The sequence below is a fragment of the Chelonia mydas genome, chromosome 16 (assembly GCF_015237465.2).
Source record: "Chelonia mydas isolate rCheMyd1 chromosome 16, rCheMyd1.pri.v2, whole genome shotgun sequence".
NCBI lineage: Eukaryota > Metazoa > Chordata > Testudines > Cheloniidae > Chelonia > Chelonia mydas.
Window position 1 is genome coordinate 7748734 of NC_057857.1, and position 18827 is coordinate 7767560.

General features: G+C 51.9%; 1 protein-coding gene across 2 annotated transcripts in view; it reads left to right on the plus strand.

The window, feature by feature from the left end:
• The first annotated feature begins 402 nt into the window (after positions 1 to 402).
• The window catches only part of STXBP1 (syntaxin binding protein 1), a 67424-nt gene continuing 48999 nt past the window's right edge, over positions 403 to 18827 (plus strand). Inside the window, exon 1 of one of the 2 annotated variants that reach the window (XM_037879913.2) lies at positions 403 to 908. In XM_037879913.2, coding sequence (XP_037735841.1) covers positions 872 to 908 — 37 coding nt within the window. In that variant the 5' untranslated portion in view covers positions 403 to 871. The remainder of the gene's footprint in view (positions 909 to 18827) is intronic. The other variant, XM_037879912.2, reaches the window with a different exon arrangement.

The following is an 18827-nucleotide window of genomic DNA, read 5'->3' on the forward strand; positions in this document are numbered from 1 at the left end:
AAATCATCCCCATGAGTAGGTTTATATGCAGCCTGGGAATAAATACAGTAATGCTCTCTCTATAGCCAGAGCTATTTGAACCTACTTTCATTTCTCCCATTCCCCTCCCCGCTCAGATACACAAAAAACAATAATAAAATATTACAGTTAAACATTGAATTTTCAAAGCTACAGTTTGCAACGTTTCCATTCAAATAAACAATGCAAGGCTGAGCAACGAACAAACACACAGGCAGGGGAATAGCAGCTGGCTGTAAGAGCACAGGGGTTGCTTTGATTCAAGCAATGCTTTCTGACCAGGCTCTGTGCTCAGGGGCTGCCAATCCGGCCCTGGTGTAAGGCCAGGCACTGCAGTCGGGTTTCCCCCGGGAGGAATTGGACCCAAGATCTTCACCCCCAGCGTACAGCCCTGGTGAGTGGCAGGGAGGGCGAGCACTGCGGCTGATGCTAGGCTGTTCCTAGACGGACATACCCCCCACCCCCCCCCAGCACCCTGCAGCTTGCTGCAGGATCAGAGCCCGCCGGCGGCTGGAGGGGTCTCTCTCTGTCCCGGGGGGGCCGCTGCTGCTCCCCCTCCCTCGCCCAGGTGGCCAGTGGGCTGCACCGCAGCCCCGTGATGGAGGCACCAGCCCGCCGAGGCGATTGGTCTGCAAAGCGGTGACGTCGTGGAGCACCATCACCTCCTCTTCCCCATCATCATCATCAGCCCCCCCCCCCGGTCCCCCCTCAGGCCCATCTTCAGCTTCCCGGTCTCCCCCTCCTGCGCAGGCAGCTGAGCGCACAGCCCGGGCGAGCGGATTTGTACAAACCAGAGAGCAGCAGGAAAAGGGAGAGACGAGCCCCCCCCCCCCCCGAAAGGCACCAGGGCATCATGGCACCCATTGGGCTCAAGGCTGTGGTTGGAGAAAGTAAGAGGATGCTTCTCTTGTGGGTCTGTTTCCCCCTCTGATCTCTCCCCTCCCTTCCCCGGGCTGTGCGGGTGGAGGCTGGATCTGGGGGGGGGGGCAGGGGGGGATCTGGGAGGTTAGATGGGCTCTGTTTGGATGTGGGAGTGTGTGTTGCGGGCGGGGAGGGGGGGAGCCCCAGGATCTGATGGGGAAATGGACCAGAGTCTTGGTAATCTTTTCCAGGAGAAAATAGAAAGTGGGGGGGCGGGGGGTTGGAATTGCAGATGCGCAATCCGGACCCTTGCAGTCAGGATCAACGCCCAGCTGGGGGTGGCGGGGTGGTAGTGGCGGGTGGAGGGGGGGGGAGATAAAGGGGGCAGGGGAATCAAACCAGAGGAAACTGGAGAAATACATGGGGAAATGGGGGTGTATGGGGGGGTGTTGCCATTTGATTGAGGGAGGGGGGCGGTTGGGATTTTTCTGCAGTGCTGGGGGAGGGAGATGGAAAGGGACAGCAAGCTGAGCCATTTCCCCAGGCTCTGGGTCCTAGTGGCTTTGTCCAGCAGGCAGCGGTCGCCTGATTATCCCAATAAATAATCATAGGAATGATCATCATTAATAATAATTAATAAATACATCCCAGATGATTCCCCAGAGCCTCCGGGCATGGGAGGGTGGGGGGTGGGGGGAGAAGGAGGAGGTGATCTCTGCCTGGGCCAATAATAAATAAACACAAAATTACCGGCTCCTTCGCCGACATTGGCTGCGTTATTTTGCGCAGGCACAGACAGCCCTTGCTGCTTCGCCAGGTCCTGCAGTGTCAGGGCAAAGCCTTCTGGACTCCCCGCTCCCACCCCCAAAATCAAATCATACCGTGCAAGCAGCACCCAGCTTTCCCTTCCCATCAGGAACATGCCCCCAAGGTGGTGGAGGCCGTTCAAGCTACCCAAAGAAATGGTTCAGATAAAGGCCGACTCTTCTCTGGGCTTTGAGCTGGGCACTTTGGCAACCAGGGTATTTCTTTGTGCAGTTGCTCTGATTGGGGGGCATAAGCTTTTGTGTATGAATCCAAGGTGCTATTTTTGGCTCACGGTTGATATCTTCTCTAGCTCGGGGGGGGGGGGGGAATCTAAGATTCTCCCCCCCATGATGTTATTCTTAGTATCTAAATAAGGGGTTCTTATTTTTAGAGTGTATGCAACTGGGCAAGTGGGGAGTTCCTGTATAGAGTGCCTGCATTCCTCGTGCCATAATAATCTAATCGAGAAACTTTTATGCCTAAATAACTAACAACAAAAACGGTATAAAATGGTGACAACTTCCTCTGAGTCCCCTCTGCCATGAATCATGTAAATCCTTCGCTCTCTTGAAATTAATTAACCTTGTATTATTTATTTAAATGGAAACTAGGCAAAATGTCGCCTTAAAAAGTCATCGTTTAATTTTTTTGTGTGTGTGCTTAGCGGTGGGAATGGGAGAAATACATGTCGATTTGAATAGCTCTGGGTACCGAGAAAGCGCTCCTGGAGCTTTGTGCATTAAGAAGGCAGGGTCTTATTTAACAATCCTCCACACCACAGCCTCGGCTCCAGTCTGCAGATGGTGCGGCTGAAGTGCGGTGGTGTGACTGTTTGGTGGGATGATCCCATTAGATTTATGTCCTGCTTTGTTCCAAGAAATCACCTACCCAGAGAGCTAACAGACAGCTCTGCACCAGTCTCGCTCTGCTTTTATTTTCCAAAACCCTACAGCTCAGCTGTGGCTCGGTCAGCTCCGTCAGGGGGGAGAAAATCCTTTGGTTCTAGTGCTGCAAGATAATCCTGGAGGGGGGGTGAGGTGGAATTTAAAATGTTTTGCTGCATTTAATTCTCTGGCACTAGATTGTCCTCTTTCACTCTCTAGCGTGTGAAAAGTAGGTTATGAAACCGACGGGATGCACAATGTATCGCTGCGTTCCTGAAGAGCATTCCTTGGAAAAGCTAAAGGTCTCATCCGACCCTCCTTCCTCAGTCAAAACCCCCAAAGGCTACAATCTAAATGTATCTTCTAAACCTTCCATTCCTTGAACAAAGACCAGTGGCTGGAAGCTAGTGATGTGGACTTTTCACATATTTTCTTTCTTTGCTTGAATACAATAGCATTGGCCTGCTAAACCCAAGGTTGTGAGTTCAATCCTTGAGGGGGCCATTTAGGGATCTGGGGCAAAAATTGGGGATTGGTCCTGCTTTGAGCAGGGGGTTGGACTAGATGACCTCCTGAGGTCCCTTCCAACCCTGATATTCTATGACAACATTAACCATCACAAATCACACACACTTTCTTGTTCTAACCACCATGATGGGCATCTGACTGAAGGCAAAACTCTAGCCTTCAGGAGTTTTATAACAAACTGCACTGTTCACAGAATCACAGAATATCAGGGTTGGAAGAGACCTCAGGAGGTCATCTAGTCCAACCCCCTGCTCAAAGCAGGACCGATCACCGACTAAATCATCCCAGCCAGGGCTTTGTCGAGCCTGACCTTAAAAACTTCTAGGGAAGGAGATTCCACCACCTCCCTAGGTAACGCATTCCAGTGTTTCACCACCCTCCTAGTGAAAAAGTGTTTCCTAATATCCAACCTAAATCTCTCCACTGCAACTTGAGACCATTACTCCTTGTTCTGTCATCTGCTACCACTGAGAACAGTCTAGAGCCATCCTCTTTGGAACCCCCTTTCAGGTAGTTGAAAGCAGCTATCAAATCCCCCCTCATTCTTCTCTAGACTAAAGACTAAAGACTTCCTGAAGACTAAACATCCCCAGTTCCCTCAGCACCTCTCCTAAGTCATGTGTTCCAGTCCCCTAATCATTTTTGTTGCCCTCCGCTGGATGTTTTCCAATTTTTCCACATCCTTCTTGTAGTGTGGGGCCCAAAACTGGACACAGTACTCCAGATGAGGCCTCACCAATGTTGAATAGAGGGGAACGATCACGTCCCTCGATCTGCTGTTCTTCCCTCAAAAGAGCTTTTTTAATCTGTAAGATAACCAGTAGCTGGGTATCCCTCTAATATAAGATTATCTATAATACTCACACTAGATTCTCTCCCTGGGCAGGGAAATGCTGCATAGGACACAGGTAATTTGGACTGTGATTGTCCAGAGAGCTCCATGCAATCTGACCCCTGTTGGCTTCATTGGGGCTTGGGATTCTGCCTACAGAGAGCTCTCGTTGTAGGATCAAGGCCTTGGAGAGAGTTTGCTCTCCATTTCCTTGGAATTGTCCTATCTGGGAGGTGGAGCTCATCCCCTGACCATAGGTCCCAGCTATCTGCGTGGGAGTCCTGTGCTTCCTCATGGCCTTCTGACCAGAGTGGTTCCTGCAGGACTTCCTCACTGGCCCTGCCCACCTTTCCCATGGGTTCACTGGGCAGTTGCCCACACTGTGCAAGGTAATGCTGACTATGAAGATTATTGTGGGCTGGGATGTCCAGGAGGTTTTTCTGGCGGCGGCGGCGGTGGTGGTGATGATGATGCCATGGAGAACAGTTGTCCTGATCCCTAGGCCACCCACTGATCCTGTGCACAGACGGGGTTACCTCTTGAGTGGAGAAGGCAACGGAGCATCATCCTGCCATGGCTCCCTCTTTTACATGGCCCCACCCTTCAAAGAAAGGCACCGCGCCTGGCTCCCCTCTAGCCCTTGGTGATAACTTTGTAGACTTGCCTCTGAATTCGCAGCCAACTCTTGTCATGATGATACCTTTTCTGGGGCCATTCCATCCAGTACGTCACCCCTTCCACCCACCCGGTGTTGCGTCTGAGAGCAAATACCGTGCAGTCCATGCAGTTGCAAAAAAGTCTCATAATTCTCCCCAGAAAAAAAAAAAAGTCACATTCCTGGATGAAACTTTCCAGGTCTGGCCTCTGCCCACAGGCGTGTTGTAAATTCTGAGTAAAATCTCTCCAGCGTATCTGAGGACAGTGACGGTTAATCCGTGATTCCCAGCCCTTTCTATCACCATTTCATGAAACTCCGGTCCACCCTTTTTTGGGCAGGAGGAGGCCGGGGGTGGGGCGGGAGATGAAGTTACCGTATTTGCCAGCTGCCCTGTTTGACCCAGGTTTGTCCCCTATCTTTTAAAAGCCAACTGTGGTGCCTAGTGGAGCTGGCGTGATTGTTTTTAAACCACGTTGGCCTTCCAACAAGTAGAAGGAGATGTGCTAAGCAGGCAGGAGTGTGTCGAGGTGCAGAGCAGATGAGTTGGGGTAGAGTTTGTACCTTTGCCTTGGGATTTACTGGGGGATTCCAGCTCACTCCAATGGGCTGCTCTTCCTGCAAGCAGTGGACAAAGCAGGTGGCTGCCAAACCACGTTAGAAGGGAGCATTGCACAACTTTAAACGAGCATGTTCCCTAATTGATCAGCAACGAAACAACGAAACAGTGTTAACTGGGACGACTTTAAGTGAGGAGTTCCTGTACTTTGATCTCGGCCTTTGTGTCCCTGAATACAATGGGCCTGGAATACAGGGCAGAGTAATGAGCATCTCTGGTCATTGTAAAAGAATTAACAAACCTTAGCTTCGTATTTGTTTTTTTGGAATGCACACACACTCTCCTTCTCTTCACGTACATCTACACAATCCGAGAAACTCTTCTTATAGTCACACAAATGATCAAGTGCCCAGGGCTGGCAGGCCATCCACAACTCACCCCCGTGGGACAGATTTTTAAAAGCGCTCAGCATGCTGGGTACATTGGAACTGAGCCCGCTTGAAAAGCTGGCCTGAATAGTGTCGAATGGGCTGATTCTTCTCTGCCTTGCCCCTTGGGTAGTTATTTAGGCCCAGATGCTCAAGGCTTCTAATGTCCACGGAAATCATTGGGAGTCAGGTGCCTAAATATCTTTGAGGATCTGGGCCTTATACCTGTGCGAGAGCATGTGGCATCTTGCCACCATCATGAATGGAGAATTCTGATTTCTTAGCCTTCAACACCCACTTGCACAGGCTCATTGACCACCCAAGGTGCAAGGCAGGGGAGAACCAGCCCTTAAAGTATCACGGCTGAGGTGTTACTGAATGCAAAGGTTCTGCATTTGTCTGAGCTCCCCCTCCCCAAATAAATTAGCTATAACAAAGGAAATTATGGCTAGAGTTATAGCTTCCAACAATGCAATCTGACATTTCATTATAATATATAAGCCTTTTTTGGGTTTAATTTTCCTTTTTATTCTGCCCCCTCTCCCCCCCAAACTGTAGTTTAAAAAGAGAGAGCTCTGCATCTCCCTAACATCAGGAAGGGTTACGATCCACTCCCTCCTACAGTACTGACACAAAGTTTTCCCTAGGTTTTGGCATTTGGGCAGAAAGATGCATGTCCTGTTTCAGACCAGCACAAACAAAACCAAGACGACTTCATTGCGGGTGATGAGGGAGTCTGCAACTAACCCTTCCAATTGGACTTCCAAGTGCCCATGATTTCAGGCAGATTTCTTAAATCGTGCGCCACTCTCAATATGCTGAGTGCTTTTGAAAATCTGCCCTTCTACGCAGTGCCGCAGGAGCATTAAGGAACTCCTGGTGGCAGTAAAATTTGTGGTCCTGCATCCCTGCAATGCAACCCTTCAGGTTGAGTAACCAGGAGGGGCAACTCTCCAGGTGGTTGGAAAAACTGCTCCTGCTCCCCTTGACCTTGATCAGAATTCTGTTGCTGAGCTCAGGGAGAGAGGTTATGGGCTACCTCCTGCTATCTCTGTACACTTGGTAGTCGTGTTTAATAGTACACATGTGGCACCCTGGAGCTCGCATCTCTGTGACCATGCCCTAAAGGAATCTTTAAAAACAGAATAAGTCCTTCTGTTTAAGGGCATTGGGCCTGATTCTTCAACGCTTATGGAGGCTTCTTTGGTTGAGTAAACGTTGCAGGGCTGGGCCCTGCCTTTAAGAATGAGGTCTTATCTGTGCATTGAACCAAGTGACTGCCTCCCCACTGTTCCTAAGTCAATGAAGCCTGCTTTACAGTGATGGGCATGCTTAGGGAATAATCATTTTAGGCCTAGAGAACATGCGTTGAGCCGATTTCTAGTGCATGTAAATGGTATAATAGATTACGTGTGGCTGAATGGACACAGTGGAGCCCCTCATAAGCAATCAGTGAATGGACCAGCAAAAATCAGTTGTCAACTCAAAGTGGGTCTTTAAGTAAAGATTGAACAAATATGTGCTGGAGATACATTAAGCTAGGAGTTGGTATTGGACGTGGTCCTAGGGCAGGTTTTGCTGTAGAGATTGTCACAAGCTTTTCAGAAGTGACTAGTGATTTGGGGTGCCTGGTGGCACTATGTTAGATGCCTGACTTTCAGAAGTGCAGAGCAGCTGCCCTGGGAAAATCAGGCCCTAGAAAGGAAGGGTAATCCAGTGACTGGGGCGCTAGCCTGGTAGTTGGGAGCATAGTCAGCAACAAGTATGCAGGTCGTACCCCGAGTGTTTTTGTAGAACTACAGCCCTGGTCCAGCAACACACCAGCAGCCTGCCGGCAACACCCCACTGTCACACTCTGGCTTGCACCAGCCTGGATTAAAACCAGCAAGGTGACCCCAGCACACTCCAAGTCCTGGATTTCTTCAAAACCATGTGGTCTGCAATGTCCAGCTCTCTCCTGGACAGTGCAGAGAAATCATAAGATTCATTTGTTGCTCTAAAACACACAAAACCCACTAGCTTGCCACATTAACTGAAATGAAGAGTCACTTTAATTCCAACACAGCACTAGTGGTTTAGATTAATAGTAAAACAAAATTAACAACTCTAGGACATAGGTTAAGTGATGCCAAGTAAAAGGAATGATGTTAGAAAGGATTACAAACAAATAAAAGTGATAACACACATCTAAAGCTCTAAAACTTAATCTAGCAAGGTACAGGCTTGGTGAAAGATGGTTTCTCACCTATATTCAGTTTCCAGAGACCTTAACCCCCCCCGCCCATTTGGTTGAAGGACACATCTTTCTTGGCTTGTAAGAGCTCTGTTCCATTGCGTCTGGCTAGGGCTGGATGCCGAAGATGGCTTCTCTCCTTGCTTATATTGTCCAAAGTTCAATGACTGTTTCAAGAGGCAGGATGATCTCATGCTGGTTTTTCCCTTCCTGTGGGCTTCCCATCCCCATGCTGGTCCTCTATGTAAATGGAGCTTCCATTGTTTCTAGTCGCACGTTGCTTAATTTCATTGGAGACAGACAGACAACTGCCATCGTGAGGTTAGTGTGAGGTTTGCCTCCACCCCTTGTTAGCTTGATGGGACTGTTTACATGATATGTAAATACATTCTTCTTGTCTTTCAGAGAGCTTTGGAAATAACTCCCAGGTGGGGAAAACATGTTCCTTTGTCTAAGGCAGACCTGTTTACCAGCTCCCCTGGCATGCCTGGGTTAAACACACTTGAGTCATAATTCTAGCACATATCCATAACTCTTAATACCCAACGCTTACATACATCACACAAGAATATTAATGATCATGGAATTATTAGTTTTCAAATGATACTTCACAAGGTGTGTTCTGTACAAAGATTACTACAGTAGTGTGTAGGGTGTGAATACAGAGGTGCTTAGTGTCACAGTCACTAGTTTCTCTGTGCCTCAGTTCCCCATCTGTACAATGGGGATAACAGCACTGCCCTGCCCGACAGGGGTGTAGTGAGGATAAATACAGTAGTGACTATGGGGTGTTCAGATACTACAATAATGCGGGGCCACATCTTAGATAGTGGGAGCTGTATCTGAAAAGTGGGAGCTGTATCACATCACAACATATGCATGTTACACGAGATACCCACACCATCACTGGTTCTTTGTAAGACCTGAGGCTGAAGGCCAAGTACCTTCAGCCAGCTGAGAACAGGTATCCCTTTTTGCTGCTCATCTTGAAGTGTATTACTGCTCTTGTGAAATGTGTTGCTGTTTGTTTGCCTAGTGAGTCTTTCCCATTGGTTAACAGCCAGTGTTGGGTAGCTAAACTGGCAATATCCTCCCAGTCATATTCTTCATCAGCCAGTCAGGTTGCTCTTATGTTACCAGTCCTATTAAATATGCATGCTGGTTTACAACTCCCCTTGGCAATGTATTTACATGCCATTAATTTCCTTATGGGCTTCAGGTTATTTCTGTAGCATGATCACATGTATAGGACAGCTGTAGATGTAAAATTAGACATATTGAAGCAAATTTTGCCTTTGGTTATACCTATGCCCTGCCCTAGAGTTAATATGGCTTAACTGAGATCTGGTCTACACTGGGAATTTGCATTAGCGTACTATGTCTCTCTAGGGTGTGAAAAATCCACACCCCTGTGAGATGGTGTTAAGCCAACCTAACTCCCGGTATAGCCAGAAGAATTATTCAATCGCCTTAGGTACTGCTTCTCAGGGAAATGGATTAACTATGCTGACTGGAGGACCCTTCCCATCGGTGCAGGCAGTGTCTACACTGAAGTGCTACAGTGCTACCCCTGTGTGAGGTATTTAGCCCACTTTTCTTACAGTTCCACTATTGCACCATCAATGTCAACTGGAGATTTGCCATTGATGCTAATGGCGGGTGGATCAGACCCTATGTCAAGCAAACTGTACTCGTTTGAAAGGCTCCGTGAAAGATTGCTCTGCTTTTGCTCGGTTATAAATAAAACACATTGCCTCCCAGGGTGACATACAAGTTTTATTTCTTATAGGCCACCTCATTGCTAACTTTTAAATTAGCCGGTCTGTCACTTTAGTGCCATGCAAATCACCCAGAGAGGCAAATTAATTCAGAAAGAATGATGGATTGGAAGATACATGCAAGATATCTAATGAGCTGGCTGTAGCCCTATGATTTGTCCCCATCACTTATTTAAGACCTTATCCCTCAAGAGTGGTGAAGACCATCAATAGAAAGGGTAATCAAGAACAGAGGAGGAATACTCCCCCGTAGCCATTTGAATTGCATTTTTTTCTAGAAGGTACAGAAGTGAAATGGTAGCAGTTTGCTTTTTCCCCTCATTCTTAGTAAAAATAGAAATAGAAATGTAAAAGCAGCTTGGCCTGAGGATAGCAGACCCAAAGTGGTGAGGCCATACAAGAATGCATATGATGATAACATCTGGTCTTGTGGGATGAAATGGCCACCAAACACATTTTTTCCATGACCGTAGTTATATGTGACTGTCACAGGCTCACCTGAGGCATCCAATAGAACAAGCTCACCTTAATTTTGCAGAAAATAAATTAACACTTACCTCAAGATGGCCACTTGGGCATTAAAGTACTTATTAACAGTCCTTCTCTGGTCCAGGTTTCTTGGGTTAAGACAGGGAGAGTCTTCCCGCCCTGTCCCAGCCTCTTGTAGAACTGCTTTAGATAGTAGCAGCCAACTCTTTTTATCTGGCCTGCTGGCCCCTCATTGGCCTGTGCGTACTCCAGGCCCTCTAGCCACTGAAAGACCAAGTCTCACTGGTTCCACCAGCAGCTGATCCTGGGAGGCCTTTCCAGGCAACTCCTGGAGGGCTAGAATTTGCTGCTTTTCTCTTCCAAAAGGACAGCTTCTTAGGGGGCCAAGGCAGCAGGACCTCCAGTAGAGGGCCGTAAATGGCTGGTACACCCTGTCCAACCCATCTGTATAATATTAAAGCGAATAGGCTTGATTTTTCTCTTGGTTACAATGGTGTAAATACAGAGTAGTTCCATTAGAGTCAATAATAGACACACGCGGGCAGCACGCTGGCGGCCACCCAGACAGGAAGTTCGTCAGAGCTCCTCGTTTTGCTGCTTCCCCACCCTGCAGGAGAGCCGCGGAGCCCATACTGGACCCCGTTTCAGAAAAGCACAGTCAGTCCCCGTCTGGGTCCCAGGATGCACTAGTCGGTGGGGGAGGGGGGAGTGGTTGTGGCTGCTGAAAGGGTTAACTGAGTAACAAGCGTAGCATGTTATCCCAGGTGAGATGGCTTCTCCCAGTCGAGGGGTCGGCAGGAAGGGTTCAAGAATCCAAGCCCACCCACCCACCCCCACCATTTCAGACCCTACAATTCTTCATTATTTGTATTGTGGTAGTGCCTAGGGGTCCCACTCATGAATCCAGGTCCCCTTGGGACCTAGTATCCTCTAGCCAAGTCTGGCTCCAGCTCGCCTGGAGCTACTAGAGTTTTTGGAGCTTGTATGCCCTATGGCTGCCACACAGGCCCTGCAGGAGTGCTGTTAGCTGAGCGGTCCCCACCTTCCTCCAGTTGTTCTGCGCTCCGTCCTGATCTACCCTGCCCGTATCCCACCCCGGGGCCAGACGCACAGCGCCCCCACCCTATCCCTAAGCCTGGCACATCTCCCCCATGCACCCACCTTTGCTCTCTCCACGCATCTACTGTGCCCCCTCCTCCCCCCACCACACACACGGCTTCAACCCAGTCGGACCTAGTGGGCACGGCAAGCTGGACCAGGGTGGCCAGAATTTCAAAATGAGGCAGGGTGTCCAGGGCCCAGAGGGGTGCAGCGTTTCCAGGATAAGGCTCTCTGGCGTCTGTGGTGCCGCTGTCTTTGGCAGGGTTGTTCTCCCTGAACCGGCGGCAGGCTGCCCCGTAGCGTGACGTCTCTCTCCTTTCTCCCCAAGGTCGGGGCTGCTTCTCCGGCTCGCGTTCTGAAGCGATGGCTTTGCTCCTTTCTGTTCCTGTGCGATTTCTGCCTCCCTTGTGTTTTGGGCCCTGGAGCGGGACACGTCTCTCATCCGTACACTGGCACAGCGGGGCACGGTCACCTGCGCTGACATGTCCCACCCGCTCCTCGCCTCGCAGACATGCGGTGCGGGAAGTGGGGCACTCCCGGATTTCTGCAGCGCAGGCCTGCCCCGTGGAGTGGGGGGCGGCTAGGGAGGGCAGGAGCGAGCGCTGCAAAGAAGCCAGCCGGTCCCTCCCAGTAACTCCACTCTCTGATTCTTCTCCCTTCCCCTTCAGGGATTCTCCTGAAACCCTTTGCCATTATCTCCCCCGGGTGTGCCTCAGCTGTAGTCAGTGCAAGGGATGTGATCTATTGCTATGGATTTCTTGGGTTTGCTGCAGGGTATCTGGATACTGCAGTACTGAGGGGCTGAGGTATTGCAGTATTGGAGGGGCTGGGAGGCTGGGGTATTGTAGTACTGGGGGCCTTGGGGTACTGCAGTACTTGGGGAGGCCTAGAGTATTGGGGGCTTGGGGTACTCAGACATCCAGGGCTCCTTTGAGGATAAAAATTCTCACTCCGAGTACTGCAGACTCCTGCCCATGCAGCACATATGCACGGGGGCAGCATGCCGCTTGCTGCACTATGGCCTGCATCAATTTATTCCTCATTCCCAGGCCAGGATCATCCAGCCTTCAGGAAGTGGCCTGTCTGACCAAGGCTGTATTTGAGGGCTGGGGGGGGAAGGGTCTCTCCGAGAGGACCAGCCCCTTTACCGGTTGGCTGGCTTGTTCTGTGAAGAATTGAGTGATCTTCAGACAGAGTGGGGCAGCCTCCTTGCAGGCTGAGTGCACCCCACCTCTGCCACTCATCACCCCTTTCCTGCTCCCACTATGGCGCACTGAGCCCAGAGGTGGTATCGCTGTAATTAACCCAAATCGCTTGGCACACAGCCTGCCTCCCTGGGCAGAGGCATCTTTGTCAAATGAAGTCAGACACTTGCGTTACAGCCCCATCTGTTCCCCACCCTACATCTCCCCAGCCTCTGACTTGCACTGGCTGCAGGCCTTACCCAACAGCTGCCTTGACAGCCGATTTCCCTGTGGTCAGAGATGTGGAGGTCCTGAGAGGCGAGGGCCATAATGACATTCCATACGGCCACACTGGATATGCCAGATCAAAGCCGTCTGCTTGTCCCTCTAATCTGGCATCCCGCCCGTGAGTCAATGGGCATCAAGCTGTGGTCAGGACTTGCTCGCTAAGTGCCAGAAATAACACCCCCCCCTACCCCCCCCACCCCATGTCAAGAGCATTGGTTATGTTGGACATCAGGATTGCTAGGGAGACTGAAGCACCTGAGCACTGGCCTTCTGCCTCTAAGGTACCAGAGACATGAGTATTTGAAACAAATCTCATGCTTCAGGGTATAGTTTGTGGGGTCAGGAAGGGTTTCCAGCCTCCTCTCTACAGAAGATTCCACAATTGCCCTGAAGAATGCCGATGGATTCTTTGCCTTCCTCTGAAGCAGACACTGCGCTTCAGAAATCCTCTGCTCATATTGGCTGGCACCAGAGGCCATCGTAAATCTCAGTGGGCTGATCTGGTGCAGCAGGGGCAGTGCTAGCTCTGCCCCACAAAGGACAAGGAGTAAATAAATCTGAACAAAATCGCCTCAGCCCAAACCTGTGAGCTGCTTTCGGCCGTTTGTGTAACAGACTAGCTCTGCTTGGGCAAGTCATGGCACCTCTGTGCCTCAGTTTCCCCACCTGTACAACAGGGATAATGGTACTGAACTCCTTGGTAATGCGCTTTGAGATCAGTGGATGGAAAGCGCTATAGATGAGCTAGGCATCGCTATTGTTGTTGTTATTCTAGACGCAGGGTATGAGCTTGGGCAGCGGTTCTGGTGCCGTGGACTGCATAAAGCAAAAAGGTGCATTCCATCAGGGGCCATGCAGCAGCCAGGGGAGGGCACTGAACAGCTCAGCAGCCCTACCAGAGCTCAGAGGCGCACTTTTAACAGCTCCCTTAACTAAGGAACTGGTGGACAGCAAAGGCAATTTATGGGGCCTGCCCTAAACCTCTGACCAAGAGCTCTCACTGGGCAGGAGATGTAGCATTGGATCTGATGGAACTGCGGGCAGACGCCACTCGGATGGCTCACGGCAGATCTTCGAAGCCCAGGATCAAACAGACTGCAGCTTGCTGCAGAGCTGGGGGTGGTGGAGGAGGAGGAAACTGACTGCAGGGAACCGAGGCTGGCAGTTAACCTGCCAGAGACAGCCGCCCGTCCACAGCCTGCAGGGCCTGGGGCAGGTTGGCAGTGGGGACCTGCGTGGCTGCACTGAGAGGACTCTGCCGGGGCTGCAAAGCCAGAATCCCTCACCTGGCCAGCTTGTTCTCTCCAAACCTGTGCGTTCAGGGGGCTGCTCTTGCCCACCCTAGAGCGCCACTGACAAAAGGAGGGTCAAAATGGCTCCTGCCAGGCAGTGCCGAGCCAGAGGATAAGGAGTGCCAGCAATCCCCCTCTCCAGCACCCTCCTACCAACCAGCTCCAAACACGGCGATGCACCTTAGCCCTTGCAAGGAGCAGGGTGGGCCGCTGACGAGCAAGTCCCAGCAATACCCCAGCAGCAGCCAGGGGTGTAGCGGCCTTGGCATCCCCAGGTCTGGGTACTATCGCTGTGGGCATGTGGGAGCCAGAGGCCCTTGCACACAGGACCTGGCAGCTACTCTGCTGCTGGCACTGCATTCTCCGCTCTGCTGGCTCTCGGCTGTATCCCCGGTTCAAGGTCTGGCCTGTTTCCTCAGGCACCAGCTGTGAGAGCCGCTGCAGTCGGAGGAGAAAGGGGCTGCAGGCAGGGGTTGGTTTGGGTATGCAAAAATGGGCCTGGCCATAGGTGAGGTGCGTGGGACCCTGTCCTTTGCACAGGGTTCCTCAGAGCCTGAATCACTGCTAAGACAGTCTTGTGCCATCTCAGATCCCTTACCACCACCCCCCCCCCACGCCCTGGGCAGTGCCAGCCCCTCAGTCCTGGTGTGATCTGCCAGCCCACCCCATGAGAAGATGCCCAGCCGCAGTGTGGCGGAGAGGGGGCTCTTGGAGGGGAAAGACGCTGCTGACTCCATCTGCAGGATGGGCGAGGCCTCTGCCCACACAGCTAGAGCCCAGCCATCAGCCAGACGCCTGCTCCGGGAGCCACTGCAATGCCAGGGAAAAATACTGCAGCCCAGTGCTACAGCAGCTGCTCTGTGAGAGGGAGAGGAGAGTTACAGCTGGAGGCCGGCCCTTTGAAGAACAGGATCATCCTCGCGCCCCAGCAATATTAGGGCCAGCGATGGGTCCCGGAGTAGTGAGTTTGGGTTCAGACTGGCCAAGCTCCTTGGCACCCAGGGGAAGAGAGGGAGGGGGGAAGGAGATGAGATGTCCCCTTTTAGATGAGCCACAATCCCTGCTTTCTCTCACATGCACAGAGACTGGATCCAAGCCCCCAAGCTGATTTCCAGCCTCCTGCCTCAGACACATCTGCCCTTTGTGTTTCCCAGCAGCACGCACAATGCTACCGGGGGCAGAGAGATGGGGGTGGGAAGGGATGACTCAGCTTGGTGCCGGGAGGGGGCGTTATTGTTTCTGGACCAGAGGGAGATGGCATGTGTGACGGGGGAAGACATTTCTCCCCTGGCAGTTTGTATAAGGCTGGATTTATCTGGAACCCATTGAAGAAGGAAATCCTCTTTGCCCCCAGGTCGGGCCAGATTTGTACAGGTATTCAGGTGGCTAATGCCTAGTGGGATGTTCACAAGTGCCCAGTGCTTATCTAGGCACCTATATACACCTTTAAAAGTCTGGCCCTAAGGGACTTGGTCAAGGTCACACAGAGTCTGTGGCAGAACAGGAACTTGAACCTGGCTCTCCCAAACCCAGGCTAGTACCCTAACCGTAGGACTATCCTACGTCTCTGTAAACCCAACAAAGATCTGAATAAAAGGTGGTTGCAAATATATATATTTGAACTGATTAGTCTGATCTGGCACATGGGTTCTGGGGCATCTTCAGACAGGATGTGGCCGTATCCCGTGCAGAAGCCACGGAGCGATAGTTAATTCACCTCCTTGGAAACCGCGGCTCATGGCCTCCTAAGCATCCGTTTGCCTAGAAATCTGGAAAACCTCACCGTCTTTCTCTGCTTTCGCCTCAGCCATTCTGCTAGCTGGAGTTGCAAACAGTATGGCCAGGGGGTCACCTGGAAACCATCCTTTCCTCACAGGTCAGGTGCAGGAGAAACAGTTTGTGGTCTTAGCTTCAACACACCTGTCCCAGTGCCCAAGCCCAAGGGGTTTCTACTGGACAGCAACTCCCCTGCTTCTAGAGTGGGCATGGGTCACAGCTATTACCGTCCCTCCTGCTGAGGCAGCCCCCAGCCCCACGACTGGGTTGGCTGGAAAATCCTTGCAGCAAAGACAGGTGCCTGAGATGGATTCTCCGAGCCTAGCTCCATGTTTCTGGTTCGCAGGGATTTCTGTGAACTTTTTCTCCACTTTGGGCCCACGGGGGCAGAGGTTGCACCCCCTTGAATCTTGGGCGTGAAGGAGACGGAAAACTCCAGGAGGGACCCAGCTGAGAAGGCAGAGACTCCCCACCTTGGGTATGCTTCCGCCTCCTGTTCTCTGCCCTCCAGACCTGGCCTCACTCACAATCCAGACCTGCAGGCTCGCTCAGCACCCCCAGAAAGCCATGCCGCCCTGACCCGAGTTCTAGTTCCATAACGAACCCGCCCACGCTGGGGGCGCCCAGAGAAACCTGTTACAGCTTGATCTCTGGCTAGCTCCTTTTTAACCCTCGCCCAGCCATTGACCCTGCCCAATGCGGCGAAGGTAGTTACACCTGCACCAATGCAGAGCATGGCCCCTGATACTCACATCCTTGCCCTTAGCAAAGAGCCAGCTATGAGCACGAAGGGTCCCGCTGCAGAGCCCTTTGCTATCATCCACCCCGGCAGGGTAGCTGAGCTTGCTTGCTGCTAGCAGTGCATCTAACAGTTCTGCGCTTCCTGGTCCCCAGCAGCATCTGATCCTCCCCCACGGAAACAGATTGAAGCCGGTTTCCTCTTTGCTATTCAAGGGACAGAGCCATCCAGGAGCCAGAGGCCTAACATGCAGAACTAGGGAATCCTCTCCCCTCACACAGAGCACTGTAGCAAGGCGAGACCCACCGCTGTGGCACCTCCTGCTGGTTACATTGGGAATTAGCTCTTCCAGCTCCAGAGCGCCTGCTGCTGGCCAGTCTCTCTCCTGCTGTCACTACTTGTCTTACCACTGGCATCAGTGTAGGCCCCTTGTCCCCCCTGGCCTGCAGTGCCCCTTCTCTGGAGTACTCCCCCACAGCAGTGCCCCCGCACTCAGGGGTCCTCCCAGGGAACCCCAATCCCACCTCACCATGCCAACCCACTGCCAGTCTTCATCTAGCCCCATCCCTCAGGGGCAAACTGCAGTCTGAACTGGCCACTCATCATCAGCAAGGGGGGTTAAACCCCCTGGCCCTGGCCCTGGCCCTGGCCCTGGCCCTGGCCCTGGCCCTGGCCCTGGCCCTGGCCCTGGCCCTGGCCCTGGCCCTGGCCCTGGCCCTGGCCCTGGCCCTGGCCCTGGCCCTGGCCAAGGCTGGAGAGAGACTACCTACCTTCTGGCCCTGCAGCCCTTTTATAGGGCCCAGCCTGGCCCTGATTGGCTGCCTCCCAGCCTTCTCTGATTGGCTCTCAGCCCCAGCCCTCCCCAAGGGCTGGCTTTTAACCCCTTCTGAGCCAGAGCAGGGTGACCATCCCGCTACAAGCACCCACTGCATCTTATCCAGCCCTGCTTATATGCAAATACTACTGAAGCCATATAGCAGAGCGCAAGGAGCGTGAGACCAGGACGGAGGAGACCAGGGTTTATTCCTAGGTCTGCCTCTCCTCTGCTGGGCAAGTCACATTACCGCTCTGTGCTCAGTTTCCCCATCTGTAAAATAGTGATAGTGCCCCCCACCTTGCAAAGCGCTCTGGGATCTACTGAGGGCAGGAGCTAGGTATTGTTATTGTTGTTCCCAGGATGTGTTCAGTTTTTATTATTGTCAGCTTCATGGTAGGACCTGTCCCCCTCTCACACTTGGATGAGGTGTATTAGGGTGGGGTGGGTCATGATAAGGATACCAAATATTTGGCTTTTGACACAGTTCATCAGGCTTTTTAACATCGAGTGCCTTTAACTGCATTTGAAGCGGTTTATGCCGTGTGTGTGTGTAGCTTTGTAAACGGCATTGTTATTCCTGGGTTTGGTATTAAAGGGAAAGGTCCAAAAATGAATGGGACATAAATATATTGGAGGCGATGGCATGCGCTAGAAATGCTTGTCTGTGAACGTCTGTCCCCTGACTGGGACGTCACTCAAACTGCTGATCCCCCCTCCGTTTCACAATTCAACAGTTCTGATAGTCACAAGCCAGGGCAGGTGACTTTCCCCAAAGGCCACGGTCCCTTGGACATTACAGTGTTGGGAGGTCTGCATTGCAATGTGCTTCCCCCACCCCCCACCTCCTGCCCTCAAGGGCAGAGCTCCCCCTACACCTCCTTGGGAAGAGGCAGTGCTACACTCCAGTACGCTCTGACCTGCTGCACGCTCACCACCAGGTAATAAACAGCAAGTGCGTGTGAGAGGGAGGCGAACTGGGGTCTAGTAACCATCTCTGCCTCTCACGCTGGGGACCAGGGAAAGGGCTTTTCTTGCCATAGAGGGATGGGTGAGGTGCAGAGAGTGTGAAGTACAGGGATAGCTCCCTCCCTGCTTATTACGCAGGAAGTCTCCTGTGGATCAGTGCATTTATTTCGGCTAGTATATCAAACCGTAGCGTGCCATCCCCTACACAGCCCAGATTCCCACCTGCCCTGGGCAGGAAAGCCCTTTGTAGGAGCTCAGTGTTATTCAACGGAAGGCACCCTGCTGGGGATGGACTTTGACGGTCCCAGGGCCGTAAAACATACCTCACCGCTGTGCTAACAGGCAAAGAGAGCCCCTATCCCTTTCCCACTGCAGAGAGATCAGAGGCCGAGATTTGCCCATCCAGACTATGCGAGGAGCTCAGGAAGCCAGAGCATAGCAGCCTGGCCCCAAGGGGAGGCATCTTTAGCTTAGTCCCTGGTGCAGCTCTGTCTCCAGCACCTTGTTTGATGCGTGCCTAGATCCAGCCTTTAACATTTGGGAGGGAGAATGGGCTCTAACCCACCCTGCCCAGTGCCCATCACAGGGTACA